General features: G+C 35.8%; 2 protein-coding genes across 2 annotated transcripts; both read left to right on the forward strand.

The window, feature by feature from the left end:
- The first annotated feature begins 57 nt into the window (after positions 1-57).
- On the forward strand, positions 58-4820 carry LOC124353436 (putative zinc finger protein 66). The gene is made up of 5 exons (XM_046803275.1): positions 58-94; positions 770-880; positions 2057-2191; positions 3404-3544; positions 4594-4820. The coding sequence occupies exons 1-5, from the start codon at positions 58-60 to the stop codon at positions 4818-4820; spliced, it is 651 nt and encodes a 216-aa protein (XP_046659231.1).
- A 2916-nt stretch (positions 4821-7736) lies between these two features.
- On the forward strand, positions 7737-8027 carry LOC124353437 (zinc finger protein 775-like; the record flags this gene model as incomplete). The annotated part of the gene is made up of 1 exon (XM_046803276.1): positions 7737-8027. A coding segment is annotated over one exon (225 nt), but the record flags the coding sequence as incomplete, so codon positions are not given.
- Positions 8028-16014: the final 7987 nt, after the last annotated feature.

Genomic DNA, 16014 nt, shown 5'->3' on the forward strand with positions numbered 1-16014 from the left:
TTAATAATTTGTGTGAGCTTGTGTCTAATGAATTGTAAATTTAACGTATTGAGAGCAATGTTACTATTTGTTGTCATTCGTCAGTCTGCTGACAGTAAATTGCATCATAGGAAAAGATTATCAAATTCTCTCGTGATTTTTAATTGATACGGATAGGAACGTTAATAGTTTGTGCGAGCTTGTGTCTAATTAATTGTAAATTTAACGTATTGAGAGCAATGTTACTATTTGTTATCATTCGTCAGTCTGCTGACAGTAAATTGCATCGTAGGAAAAGATTATCAAATTCCCTCGTGATTTTATCGCGTTCTCGTAAATTTATATTACACCGCCACATATAATCTTTAAATATGAAACTTCAACTACTCTTATCGTTTAAGTTACATTACTAGAATAGTTTTCCCAATAATTTACTCTAGTCCTGTCTTATTCAAGCCACCAAAACTAAGTCCTGATCTGGACCTCCCATCGCAGAACATTGTAAATAGTGGACAACAACATAATTCAAACCTTGTTCTTATTTCAATCACTATACTGAAAGATCACAATAATTAATATTGAATATTGCATAAATTTTTTTGAGGCCTCTCTATAACAGGTCTGTTTTAGTCAGACACATCAAAAAAGAGTGCCTTGAAAATTATTAATAGACAACAATTAAAAAACCATAACAACTATATGGATCCCTGGACTCCTCCCTCCCGACGCCACTGAAGTTCTGTCAAATGATTAGTCCACTCCAGCTGACTTAATCCGCTTCATGTTGCAGGTTGCCAGTTCCAGTGTGCAGATTGCGGCAAACAGTACAAATACAAACACAATTTGAGCGGCCACAGAAGACTCGAGTGTGGGAAGGAACCAATGTTCCCTTGTCCCCTCTGTCCGTATAAGGCGAAACAGAAGGGAACTTTTAAGCGGCACTTCGGCGTCCGCCATGGCGATCATCCATTTCCATTTTAAAACTATTGCATTCACTGTTACAACGTGTATAACGGGTTGCAGATATTCATCTGCATGGAAAATAAATATTTATTTGTATACTCATAAGAGTGTTGTATTTTTTCCTGAAGTACTGATCAAATTAATGTATGATAATATTTAAAGAGTGATTCTTTCTTTCTCTATTGGAAAGAATACTGAAAGAAAAGAAAATAAGCAAATATATGTAATTTTAAATAAGCTAAAATTCTGAATAGCTAAATAATCATTTCCATTCTTGAATTAATGATGAAATATCGAAAAAAGTAACCTATTATTTATTGAATGTGTTTAGCTTCATTAAAAGAGTATCCTATTTTATCTGTGAAATAAAATTGTTATCTGTAACATATTAAAAAAATAAGAGGTCAATTTTTACGATATTTCATATTTAATTTCATTATAATTGCTTCATTTGCTCTAAATTTTATTTTTAGTTGTATCATTGGCAAGCAGCATTATAAATGGTGAAAAGGTTTAGATGGGTAAAGAATAAACAGTATATTATATAGTAAAACTATTATTATTAAACATTTACATTTGATAAGCGTGAGCCTTAATTTGTCTTTCCTTAAATTGTTATTCATTAATTTATATTTTAATGTAATAGAAATTTGGGATTAATTTTTCTCAATGATTTAGCACGATTAGCACGGTAATCTAGTAATATAGTCGTTCCTTTATTTTATATTTCAATATTAATTTCATTTCTCTGATATTTCCTATGTTATTTAAAGGTGGTTAGTTTGTAAGTCATAAACTACTCCTAAATTTACCAATAAACCCTCTTTAAAATTAAAACAAAATTTACTTAAAGTTACAAGCAGAAGTAAACGTGTAACACTAAACCCGTGTAATAGTATGTAACAAATTAATTACCATTTATCAATTATGTAGTTTATATCAATTTATGTTTCAGTAATATATACATTATGTAGTTTTATGTATTTATTTCTAGGAAATAACCACACCACTACAATTGCTGCTATTTCACATATAATTCGAAATCTTTCAATAATTATGATTTGTACGATATTGTTTTCAAAAAAATAACTTTCACAAGTTTATCGTTGTCCAGGTAGCGAGTTTCCGTGCGAGAACTGCGGCAAACGCTACAAGTACAAGTACAACCTCAATCAGCACAAGCGCCTCGAGTGCGGCAAAGCGCCTCAGTTCGCCTGTCACTTGTGCGACTATACGGCTCGCTGGAAGGGTAACCTTAAGAGCCATTATGTCCACCGCCACAGTGGCCAACCGTTCCCGTACAACGACAAACGTCGTTCTATCGTACAGTGACCTGCTCTGCTTGTGACGTTAACAGTTTTACATTTATGTACATACATATTCAATATATTTTTATCAAGTTATTTTTGTATTGGTATTTTAGATGAGTAGTGTGATCAAAAATAGAATATTTTTACTCTGGACGAATACAATAAGTTCATAAACATACTTCACACGTGTAGTCTATCACTTAAAAATAAATACATTACTACAAATTCATGTTATGAGAAATTATTAAAAGTTTTTAATAAACATTTGTATTTCTTGCAAGTTGTTTCTTTCTGTTCTTACTGTAAAGCTTTTACAATAAAATGTTTGCTATACTATAGGTGTATTTACTCACCAAAATGTAATATTTAGAATAATCTTATGTATATTTTATGTTTATTATGTTAATAAGGCTTGGTGTCAGAAGACTCAATTGGCTCCCTTACAGCGCAACTGTAATATTACACTAGCTTATATATACTTATATTATACGTATATCATACTAGCGCATGTAATAAGTCAAACGCAAGTAAAAAGTCTGATTAGTATCTCAGGAGTTTTACTATTTGAAAGAGTTTATGTTACGCCGCTGGTACCACCTAATCATCGCTAAAGGAAACTAACTCTGAAGTCATGAATGCATAGAATGTGCAATTGTAATTTAACGCACATAAGCGTTCTATACTGTATAGACTATGAGCTATGTGTTGTGGACAGGGATACAAGTCGTATACTAGAATGATACAAAATTATGTATCGAATGAAAGTTGTAATGTTTAAAAGGATAAAAATATAATTTTTTATTATTATTACAAGGTTCCTTAAATGTTAAGCTTAATTTGAAACTTTGAGGCCATTCGTAGTTTTAATATTATTTGCAATGTATTGACATATTACTGTGGAACTCAATAACTAATGGAAATCAATCGATTTGAAAACATAGGTTCATATTTTGGAGCATTATTTGTTGATGTAAGGTTGTAAGTCATGTACATGAAACCTTTCTACTATTAAAAAATAAAAAAGAGTGTTAAAATCACATTTTATGTAAAAAATATATGTATTAAAATACTATTCTAATATTTAACAAGTTTATTGTGCATGTTTATTAGATGTAGTCTATATTACTTATGTCGGTAACCGTGTCTTGCAGGTGGGCCCCAAGTTCACATCTGTGACGATTGCGGACGCAGGTACAAGTACCGGTACAATCTGAACCAGCACAAGAGAGCCGAGTGTGGTAAAGAGCCACAGTTCTCCTGCATATATTGCCCCTTCCGCACCAAGCAAAAGAGTAACCTTAAGAGCCATTACGGGAACCGACACCGGGACAAACCGTTCCCGTTCTGACTGCAGTGATTCGTTCGTAAATGATGAATAGTTCAACAGGAAACACTCGATTTCCGTACAGTTACAAACTGTTGCAATTCATTTATGTACGGTATAGTGAATACATGATTTACAAATGACTTCTATTCTATTAAACACTTTGTATTAAATGTGGAATTCGTACTTTTATTACCCTATAAACAAAACAACACGACATACTTTTGTGTACGGTACCTAGTTTAAGAAAAATGGTCATAGCTGCATTGTATTTTGTTTTATATGAAGACATTTATCAAAGTTATTTTAACCTTGTCAGTATCGCGTAATAGCTTATATATTTTCACCTTATTGCTAATACAGTGCAAGCTTATTGTATTATATTATAAAAATAAATTCTTAATTGACAATATAAACGTTCGATATAAACTTTCGGAAAGTTTTTATCTTAAACATATTTACCTCTCGTATTTAACTTGTACCTTATATTATTTTCAAATACATTCAATAAAATGCAATAATATTCTGTACAAATATTACGTTTGTAATGTATGAAATGTTAACGAATGTTTTATATCACATATCGCAGGTAATTACTTCCGTTTCAAAATGAGTTTGTCGAAAGAAAATTAGATAAAAACTTAAATTTACTTTTGTTAATCTTGAATATCTTAATTGAGAATAACAGAGAAAATATTTAAGTGCCAAACGAAAGATGACTTTCTTATATAATAATTTAATGCTTACTATTGTCCACGTTTAGTATTCAAACTGTGTTACTAAATGGTTAGTTAAACAAAGTATTTAAATGTAGAACAGATCTGTTGCACTCTTTGTAATTGTTTACGTTTTGAAAATCCGGCTTGTCCAACATCCGGATAAGCCAATGTACTGCAGGTATTTGCCTGGTTCAGCGAGTCTGTATTGGATTAACAAGCTTAAGACTAACAATCCGTTATAATTTTATTATTTTTAATTTTCTCACTTTTTACAAACTTGTTGTTTTTGATTTGCCAGCACTTCTGGAAACGGCCAGAGCCACCACGATTGTCGGAGGACCTCGCTTTGTATGTGACTGCGGCAGAAGCTACAAGTACCGCAGTAACCTCAACCAGCACAAGCGCCTCGAGTGCGGCAAAGCTCCGCAGTTCTCCTGTCCCGTGTGTCCGTATAAAGCAAAACAGAAGAGCAGCCTCAAGAGTCATTTTGTCAATAAGCATTCCGACCTTCCGTTCCCGTTCTAGTAGAATGTGGATTTCGAGAGTAAAACCTGCCAGAACGTGATTGGTCGGATACGTGTGTTTTTGAGTGACGATACTTTATGGTGGTACAATGGACTTTTGTTTGGGATATTTTTTCAAAGTCAAGCCTTTAAGATAAATTCCCTGATTACTCAATTATCAAAATGCAGGCAATGAAATAAAGAAATTCAAGCAGGCTCAAACAAAAATGGCTGAAGATAAAGCCGTGACTTTGTAACGTACATAATTGATCGTAATTAAGATCCTTTTGTTTTTAATGAGTTATGTATATATACTCATATATACATATATTATATATATATATATATACATGTATTATATATATATATATATATACATATATATATATATATATATAAACAACATTTCCTTCAGTTAGCTTTCATACATACTGTAAACAATCACATCTTTATCCGTTTTTTGTTTGGCCGTGAATTTTGCTCCGAATGCCAACCACTCATCGTGGAATGATACACAACTTCTATTTTTACTGTTTCCAAAACATGTGTTTTAATCGACTCTGACTAAAATTGTGGTTAAAAAAGTTTAAAAAAAGTATTCCAACCGAAAACCGATGGCATTAACTTAAGTCCACAATGTAGACATAAAACACTTCCTCCGGTTATTTTTAAGAGAAACTTGTGTGTTTTTATAAATAAATACTAGTTATAAGTGTACTTAACTACATTTTTTTAAATGAATGTTATTTTTCTTACAAAAGCAACTTTAAACTTAAGTTGGATTTGTATTTTGTGAAATTTATCATGAAAGCATTCAAAACCACTGTAACATTTAGGATTTGTTTTAATGCAAATCCTTGCATTTATATTTTAAAACGTCACGTACTTTTAAGTTGGTTATATCAGTGAATATTTAGTTATATTATTCAATAAAAATGTTTATTCTTTTCCCCGATGTCTTCATTCCAGAACCTTCGAGAATAGAACTGTTCTAGTTCACTGTAGTAGACTTTAATCATAAATCACATATTTATAGTCGATATCCCATTTTTACTTAAATACCATGGCAATGTATTCCATTGTTTTGAATGTAGTCATCTCGTAAACTGTTTACCGTACTCCTATTCTAGAGCTAATTTACGTTGTTTAAGCAGATAACCTGAACTTGGCTGGAACTGGTGACAAAATATTAAGTTACAGCTACGTGGAGAACAAATTATGAGGTTAATTTCTGAAACACTAGAGAATGGTGGGATCGTGTTTTACCTTTGTTAACGCGGACACTTGGAAAGCTGGAGTCCAGCAGCCTACCGATATAGCCAAGCTTGGTAAGCTGTGATGTGGACACCACTTGAAACTGTGAAACTCCCTCCACGTCATTATTAATGACGTTTGCAACGAAATTGTCGGTTTAAAGTATGAATTACTCCTTTCAATTCGCCCATTACACTTATCCTCCATTTCATATTCGCCTTAAAATATGTACGTAGTTAGGCAGTGTCGGCGTCTGGAATTGATCAAGACCACATTCCTTGAACAACTTAGGTCCAAAGATTAATTTTTGTGTCCAATTCAACTGAATTGAACTTTTTTTGTTTCTTTTTAAAGCCTCAGCTCTCGGCTATGCTGGCTTGATTAATTCACTGTGGCTGCTTTCCTATATGATAGGACCTGGGATTTGAACTCGTGATCTCTCAGTTTAGAGAGCCGTGACTATATCCACTAGTCACTAGTCACTAGTCTACGGAGGAGACTACTCGAACGTTACAGCATCGAAATCAGCTAAGGACAATCATTATTTCCCAGTGGGCTTTCATCTTTAAAAAGCCAATTCAGTCTGTATTTATCTACAAATGTGTAATGAAGGAACAATGATTTACAGTAGGAAGTGTTGTTTTAAGATTGTTATTTTTTAGGTTAATGATGTTGTAAAGCTGTGTGGTTGAGAATACAGCCAATTAATATAAACTACCTCTCCTCTCGTGTTTTTATTCAGTCTCTTCACTCAACCTCATGGTATTTTTAGACTAAGTTTTGAGATTATGTTACCCAAGAGTAGTGACTCTCATTAATGACTGACGTGGCAGTGACAGGTCCTGCGCTCTACAGTTGTCTGCTGTGCGGACGTTCCTACAAGAGACGTGACAACCTCACGCGACACCAGCGCTACGAGTGTATCACCACCGAACCTCAGTTCCAGTGTCACTTGTGCTCCTACAGGGCGCGCCAGAAGGTACATCTCAAGTCGCACGTCGCCATCAGGCACCGATCTACCATACTGGACAGCCTCAAATAAACTCTTGCAAATCTTGGAAGTTGTCAGTCATTTCAAAACCATATTGATTTTGTTTATTCTACAAGTGTTTGACCCATAATAAAGTGTAGTAGTACCCCTCTGTGTTGTGTTGTATCGAAAATGTTGGAAAATTAATTTTCAATCAGAAGGGCCTCTACCAGCAATTTTGTCAAGCCAAGCAGACATGGAAGATTATTAAACTCGTTTTTGTATATCCTAAATTATTTAAAGTTATCCGAACTAATCTGAATTGATTAAATTATGAAATTCTTGAGAATTCTGCTCTTCAATATTAGTATTGTTATAATGTGATCACCAAGAAAACATTTTGAAATAGTTCGATTATTCTCTGAGTTCTTCCGCAATGTGGACGGATGAAATAAATCTCAACTTGTTGTGAGACTCAGCTTAATAAGTTTTCAAGTGCGTTAGTACACCTTTTGATCTTTGCAAATTACAGTATTTTTACTATTCCAAAGGCTACTATTCCAACATGTACAGTACCGGTATTATAAGTTCACTCGCAGCCTTTACATTCGCTCTTTTAAATCTCCAGAAGAAAAGTGTTCTGTAGCACCATGTAACGAATCGTCAACACGCTCTCCACTACTGGCACTACTCTTGTCTTCCTGTAAGGTGTGAATTCTGTCCACAGGAGCTCTGTTGAGGCCGTTCTGCTGCCCCGACTGCGGACGCTCGTATTCCCGCAAGGATAACCTCACAAGACACAAGAAGCTCGAGTGTGGGAACGATCCTCAGTACCCTTGTCGCCACTGTCCCTACAGGGCGAAGCGGAAGAACCATTTGTTGAATCACATGGTTCTAAGACACCCTGCGACTATCCCTGATCAACAACCACTTCTCTAGTCAGTTTTAGCCGTAAATTTCAAATTATATTTTTTTAATAAACGTTGTTTTTAACACGTCTGTAAATTATTTTCCCTTATTGTATGAGTTTAACCTATTCGATACTTCCCTAGAACAAAAACTTTATAAAATAATTTAAACGTAACCGGTTATAATATGTGTATGTATTTTGAAACGGAAATATGTTTTTGAGGTTTGACAGTCACGATTGGAGAAGGCAAACCCATTTTTCCAGGAGGTTCTAAACTCAATTGGATGGTAATTGGCACATTTACTTATAATCATCTTAAAATACGTGCAACGCACTTCCTAACCGCTTAAAAAGAGAGAAAAACAAGAACATAACTATTATTCTTCTAAACTATTGCCTAATTTAGACAATGTTGTAGGCTTTGAATCTGTATAAGCCAATATTGAGGTTGCCTTGTTGTCACGTTCAGGAAAATCTGTCAAAAAATGTATATTATTGCTATTTTATTTCTTCCATATTTTTAATATTTTTGTTTCATAGTAGATTTTATCTTATTTCCCGATCAAGATTAACACATTAAGGTAGTGTAATTCATGTAATTCTACATTTCCGAAAACTTTACATTCTGTTCACTCAGTGTCATTATTGTTCCCAGTCAATGTTTGATTGTTTATGAACAAAAAATGGAATGACCGCGTTCGAGTTACTCAATATCAGTACTGTTCCCAGGTCTCAAGAGCAACGAGAAAGGCCAGTTTCAATATTTGATGGTGTAGGAACAAATGAAGGACCTAGTTCGTGTTACTCAATATTAGTAATGTTCCCAGGTCTCAAGAGAAAAAGAAAGGCCAGTTTCAATATTTGATGGTGTAGGAACAACTGAAGGACCGCGTTCGAGTTATTCAATATCAGTACTGTTCCCAGGTATCAAGAGCAACGAGAAAGGCCAGTTTCAATATTTGATGGTGTAGGAACAACTGAAGGACCTAGTTCGAGTTACTCAATATCAGTACTGTTCCCAGGTCTCAAGAGCAACGAGAAAGGCCAGTTTCAATATTTGATGGTGTAGGAACAACTGAAGGACCTAGTTCGTGTTACTCAATATTAGTACTGTTCCCAGGTATCAAGAGCAACGAGAAAGGCCAGTTTCAATATTTGATGGTGTAGGAACAACTGAAGGACCTAGTTCGAGTTACTCAATATTGGTACTGTTCCCAGGTATCAAGAGTAATGAGAAAGGCCAGTTTCAATATTTGATGGTGTAGGAACAACTGAAGGACCTAGTTCGTGTTACTTAATATCAGTACTGTTCCCAGGTATCAAGAGTAATGAGAAAGGCCAGTTTCAATATTTTATGGTGTAGGAACAACTGAAGGACCTAGTTCGTGTTACTCAATATTAGTACTGTTCCCAGGTATCAAGAGTAATGAGAAAGACCAGTTTCAATATTTGATGGTGTAGGAACAACTGAAGGACCTAGTTCGTGTTACTCAATATTAGTACTGTTCCCAGGTATCAAGAGCAATGAGAAAGACCAGTTTCAATATTTGATGGTGTAGGAACAACTGAAGGACCTAGTTCGTGTTACTCAATATTAGTACTGTTCCCAGGTATCAAGAGTAATGAGAAAGACCAGTTTCAATATTTGATGGTGTAGGAACAACTGAAGGACCTAGTTCGTGTTACTTAATATCAGTACTGTTCCCAGGTAATCAAGAGTAATGAGAAAGGCCAGTTTCAATATTTGATGGTGTAGGAACAACTGAAGGACCTAGTTCGTGTTACTTAATATCAGTACTCTTCCCAGGTATCAAGAGTAATGAGAAAGACCAGTTTCAATATTTGATGGTGTAGGAAACAACTGAAGGACCTAGTTCGTGTTACTCAATATTAGTACTGTTCCCAGGTCTCAAGAGCAACGAGAAAGGCCAGTTTCAATATTTGATGGTGTAGGAACAACTGAAGGACCTAGTTCGTGTTACTCAATATCAGTACTGTTCCCAGGTATCAAGAGTAATTATAAAGGCCATTTTCAATATTTGCTTGTGTAGGAACAAATGAAAGATCGAGATCTAGTTACTCAATATCAGTACTGTTTCCAGATCTCAAAAAAAGGCCAGTTTCAATATTTGATTTGTGTAGGAAACAACTGAAGGACCTAGCTCGTGTACTCAATCTTAGTACTGTTCCCAGGTATCAAGAGTAATGAGAAAGACCAGTTTCAATATTTTGATTGCTTAGGGAAAAAACTGAAGGACCTAGTTCGTGTTACTCAATGTCAGTACTGTTCCCAGGTATCAAGAGTAATGAGAAAGGCCAGTTTCAATATTTGATGGTTTAGGAACAACTGAAGGACCTAGTTCGTGTTACTTAATATCAGTACTGTTCCCAGGTATCAAGAGTAATGAGAAAGGCCCAGTTTCAATATTCGATGGTGTAGGAACAACTGAAGGAACCTAGTTCGTGTTACTTAATATCAGTACTGTTCCCAGGTATCAAAGAGTAATGAGAAAGACCAGTTTCAATATTTGATGGTGTAGGAACAACTGAAGGACCTAGTTCGCTGTTACTCAATATCAGTACTGTTCCCAGGTATCAAGGAGTAATGAGAAAGACCAGTTTCAATATTTGATGGTGTAGGAACAACTGAAGGACCTAGTTCGTGTTACTCAATATTAGTACTGTTCCCAGGTATCAAGAGTAATGAGAAAGACCAGTTTCAATATTTGATGGTGTAGGAAACAACTGAAGGACCTAGTTCGTGTTACTCAATTATTAGTACTGTTCCCAGGTATCAAGAGTAATGAGAAAGACCATGTTTCAATATTTGATGGTGTAGGAACAACTGAAAGGACCTAGTTCGTGTTACTCAATATTAGTACTGTTCCCAGGTATCAAGAGTAATGGCGAAAGACCAGTTTCAATATTTGGTGGTGTAAGAACAACTGAAGGACCTAGTTCGTGTTACTCAATATTAGTACTGTTCCAGGTATCAAGAGTAATGAGAAAGACCAGTTTCAATATTTGATGGTGTAGGAAACAACTGAAGGACCTAGTTCGTGTTACTCAATATTAGTACTGTTCCCAGGTATCAAGAGTAATGAGAAAGACCAGTTTCAATATTTGATGGTGTAGGAACAACTGAAGGACCTAGTTCGTGTTACTCAATATTAGTACTGTTCCAGGTATCAAGAGTAATGCGAAAGACCAGTTTCAATATTTGGTGGTGTAAGAACAAACTGAAGTACCTAGTTCGTGATACTCAATATTAGTTACTGTTCCCTGGTATCAAGGAGTAATGAGAAAGACCAGTTTCAATATTTGATGGTGTGTAGGAACAACTGAAGGACCTAGTTCGTGTTACTTAATATCAGTACTGTTCCCAGGTATCAAGAGTATAATGAGAAAGGCCAGTTTCAATATTTGATGGTGTAGGAACAACGGAATGGACCTAGTTCGTGTTACTTAATATCAGTACTGTTCCCAGGTATCAAGAGTAATGATGAGAAAAACCAGTTTTCAATATTTGATGGTGTAGGAACAACTGAAGGAGCCTAGTTCGTGTTACTCAATATTAGTACTGTTCCCAGGTCTCAAGAGCAACGAGAAAGGCCAGTTTCAATATTTGATGGTGTAGGAACAACTGAAGGACCTAGTTCGTGTTACTCAATATCAGTACTGTTCCAGGTATCAAGAGTAATTATAAAGGCCATTTTCAATATTTGATTGTGTAGGAACAAATGAAAGATTCGAGATCTAGTTACTCAATATCAGTACTGTTTTCCAGATCTCAAAAAAGGCCAGTTTTCAATATTTGATTGTGTAGGAACAACTGAAGGACCTAGCTCGTGTACTCAATCTTAGTACTGTTCCAGGTCTCAAGAGCAACGAGAAAGGCCAGTTTCAATATTTGATGGTGTAGGAACAACTGAAGGACCTAGTTCGTGTTACTCAATATACAGTACTGTTCCCAGGTATCAAGAGTAATGAGAAAGACCAGTTTCAATATTTTGATTGCTTAGGAAAAAACTGAAGGACCTAGTTCGTGTTACTCAATGTCAGTACTGTTCCCAGGTATCAAGAGTAATGAGAAAGGCCAGTTTCAATATTTGATGGTTTAGGAACAACTGAAGGACCTAGTTCGTGTTACTTAATATCAGTACTGTTACCCAGGTATCAAGAGTAATGAGAAAGGCCAGTTTCAATATTCGATGGTGTAGGAACAACTGAAGGACCTAGTTCGTGTTACTTAATATCAGTACTGTTCCCAGGTATCAAGAGTAATGAGAAAGACCAGTTTCAATATTTGATGGTGTAGGAACAAACTGAAGGACCTAGTTCGTGTTACTCAATATCAGTACTGTTCCCAGGTATCAAGAGTAATGAGAAAGACCAGTTTCAATATTTGATGGTGTAGGAACAACTGAAGGACCTAGTTCGTGTTACTCAATATTAGTACTGTTCCCAGGTATCAAGAGTAATGAGAAGAAGACCAGTTTCAATATTTGATGGTGTAGGAACAACTGAAGGACCTAGTTCGTGTTACTCAATATTAGTACTGTTCCCAGGTATCAAGAGTAATGAGAAAGGACCAGTTTCAATATTTGATGGTGTAGGAACAACTGAAGGACCTAGTTCGTAGTTACTAAATATTAGTACTGTTCCCAGGTATCAAGAGTAATGCGAAAGGACCAGTTTCAATATTTGAGTGGTGTAAGAACAACTGAAGGACCTAGTTCGTGTTACTCAATATTAGTACTGTTCCCAGGTATCAAGAGTAATGAGAAAGACCAGTTTCAATATTTGATGGTGTAGGAACAACTGAAGGACCTAGTTCGTGTTACTTCAATATTAGTACTGTTCCCAGGTATCAAGAGTAATGAGAAAGACCAGTTTCAATATTTGATGGTGTAGGAACAACTGAAGGACCTAGTTTCGTGTGTTACTCAATATTAGTACTGTTCCCAGGTATCAAGAGTAATGCGAAAGACCCAGTTTTCAATATTTGGTGGTTGTAAGAACAAAACTGAAGTATAGTTCGTGATACTCAATATTAGTACTGTTCCCTGGTATCAAGAGTAAATGAGAAAAAGACCAGTTTCAATATTTGATGGTGTAGGAACAACTGAAGGACCTAGTTCGTGTTACTTAATATCAGTACTGTTCCCAGGTATCAAGAGTAATGAGAAAAGGCCAGTTTCAATATTTGATGGTGTAGGAACAACGGATAGGACATAGTTCGTGTTACTTAATATCAGTACTGTTACCCAGGTATCAAGAGTAATGAGAAAAACCAGTTTCAATATTTGATGGTGTAGGAACAACTGAAGGACCTAGTTCGTGTTACTCAATATTAGTACTGTTCCCAGGTCTCAAGAGCAACGAGAAAGGCCAGTTTCAATATTTGATGGTTGTAGGAAACAACTGGAAGGACCTAGTTCGTGTTACTCAATATCAGTACTGTTCCCAGGTATCAAGAGTAATTATAAAGGCCATTTTCAATATTTGCTTGTGTAGGAACAAATGAAAGATCGAGATCTAGTTACTCAATATCAGTACTGTTTCCAGATCTCAAAAAAGGCCAGTTTCAATATTTGATTGTGTAGGAACAACTGAAGGACCTAGCTCGTGTACTCAATCTTAGTACTGTTCCCAGGTATCAAGAGTAATGAGAAAGACCAGTTTCAATATTTGATGGTGCTTAGGAAAAACTGAAGGACCTAGTTCGTGTTACTCAATGTCAGTACTGTTCCCAGGTATCAAGAGTAATGAGAAAGGCCAGTTTCAATATTTGATGGTTTAGGAACAACTGAAGGACCTAGTTCGTGTTACTTAATATCAGTACTGTTCCCAGGTATCAAGAGTAATGAGAAAGGCCAGTTTCAATATTCGATGGTGTAGGAACAACTGAAGGACCTAGTTCGTGTTACTTAATATTCAGTACTGTTCCCAGGTATCAAGAGTAATGAGAAAGACCAGTTTCAATATTTGATGGTGTAGGAACAACTGAAGGACCTAGTTCGTGTTACTCAATATCAGTACTGTTCCCAGGTATCAAGAGTAATGAGAAAGACCAGTTTCAATATTTGATGGTGTAGGAACAACTGAAGGACCTAGTTCGTGTTACTCAATATTAGTACTGTTCCCAGGTATCAAGAGTAATGAGAAAGACCAGTTTCAATATTTGATGGTGTAGGAACAACTGAAGGACCTAGTTCGTGTTACTCAATATTAGTACTGTTCCCAGGTATCAAGAGTAATGAGAAAGACCAGTTTCAATATTTGATGGTGTAGGAACAACTGAAGGACCTAGTTCGTGTTACTCAATATTAGTACTGTTCCCAGGTATCAAGAGTAATGAGAAAGACCAGTTTCAATATTTGGATTGTGTAGGAACAACTGAAGGACCTAGTTCGTGTTACTCAATATTAGTACTGTTCCCAGGTATCAAGAGTAATGAGAAAGACCAGTTTCAATATTTGATGGTGTAGGAACAACTGAAGGACCTAGTTCGTGTTACTCAATATTAGTACTGTTCCCAGGTATCAAGAGTAATGAGAAAGACCAGTTTCAATATTTGATGGTGTAGGAACAACTGAAGGACCTAGTTCGTGTTACTCAATATTAGTACTGTTCCCAGGTATCAAGAGTAATGCGAAAGACCAGTTTCAATATTTGGTGGTGTAAGAACAACTGAAGGACCTAGTTCGTGTTACTCAATATTAGTACTGTTCCCAGGTATCAAGAGTAATGAGAAAGACCAGTTTCAATATTTGATGGTGTAGGAACAACTGAAGGACCTAGTTCGTGTTACTCAATATTAGTACTGTTCCCAGGTATCAAGAGTAATGAGAAAGACCAGTTTCAATATTTGATGGTGTAGGAACAACTGAAGGACCTAGTTCGTGTTACTCAATATTAGTACTGTTCCCAGGTATCAAGAGTAATGCGAAAGACCAGTTTCAATATTTGGTGGTGTAAGAACAACTGAAGTACCTAGTTCGTGATACTCAATATTAGTACTGTTCCCTGGTATCAAGAGTAATGAGAAAGACCAGTTTCAATATTTGATGGTGTAGGAAGAACTGAAGGACCTAGTTCGTGTTACTCAATGTTAGAACTGTTCCCAGGTATTGAGGGCAGTAAGAAAGGTCAGTTCCAATGTCCTGACTGCGGATCCAGCTACAAGCACAAGTTCAACCTCACCCGCCACCGCGCGTACGAGTGTGGAGTCCAGCCTCGCTTCCAGTGCCCGTTCTGCCCGCACAAGACCAAGCGCAAGGAGAACCTCCAGATCCACGTGCTCTCCAAGCACAACTCTCAGACGCAAGTGCAGATCCCGAAATTGTTTTGACATTTACGTGTTTGAGACGAACTGATGGAATGTGACTCTGTGCTTTATACCTTTTATGAAATCGTATTAAAATATATATTTCAGTTTAAAATGTTTTGTTTATAACTTTCCATTACGATATGAAATGCTTTCCTTCAGAGAGCCGTATTTGAATGGGCTCTTATAACTTCAGTAGATTAACTCAAGGGATGCAATTTGTTATACCTTTCCTGAAGGCAAGAGCGATATAAATAGTGTATTGGTCACTCCACGAAGGAGTGTAAGTATTCAAATAAATAATTGGTGATATCTTGTAGTATTCAGACTGAAGATAATAATATGGAATGTCTGCATACTGAAAGATGCCTAAAAGAAGTAACCTGTGTCTTATTTGTAGAGGAAATTTAACTTTAGTAATTTGAGGTAGTTCATCTCTGGTGCTGTAGATGAAGTATCAAGTTATGTTGGTAACCAAAGTCTTGATTTTTTACTTCACTCAGTTCCCAAATTAAATTTGAAAGCAAACTGTAATCGTACAGACCTTGGAGATATCGCGTGGGGTTCGAAAATCGACTTGTGAAATAGTCACTAGAATGAGACTGGCGTTAATTATTAACACACCCTATCTGAACAGCATTAATTCAATATTGGACCGTTGTTTGAAGAGAAACAGGTGAAAGATGCTTATTATTTTAACACGAAAAGTACTTAACTACCTTCATGACGTTCCAGGTACGTTCCACTACAGC

Source organism: Homalodisca vitripennis, chromosome 2 (assembly GCF_021130785.1).
Source record: "Homalodisca vitripennis isolate AUS2020 chromosome 2, UT_GWSS_2.1, whole genome shotgun sequence".
Taxonomy (NCBI): domain Eukaryota; kingdom Metazoa; phylum Arthropoda; class Insecta; order Hemiptera; family Cicadellidae; genus Homalodisca; species Homalodisca vitripennis.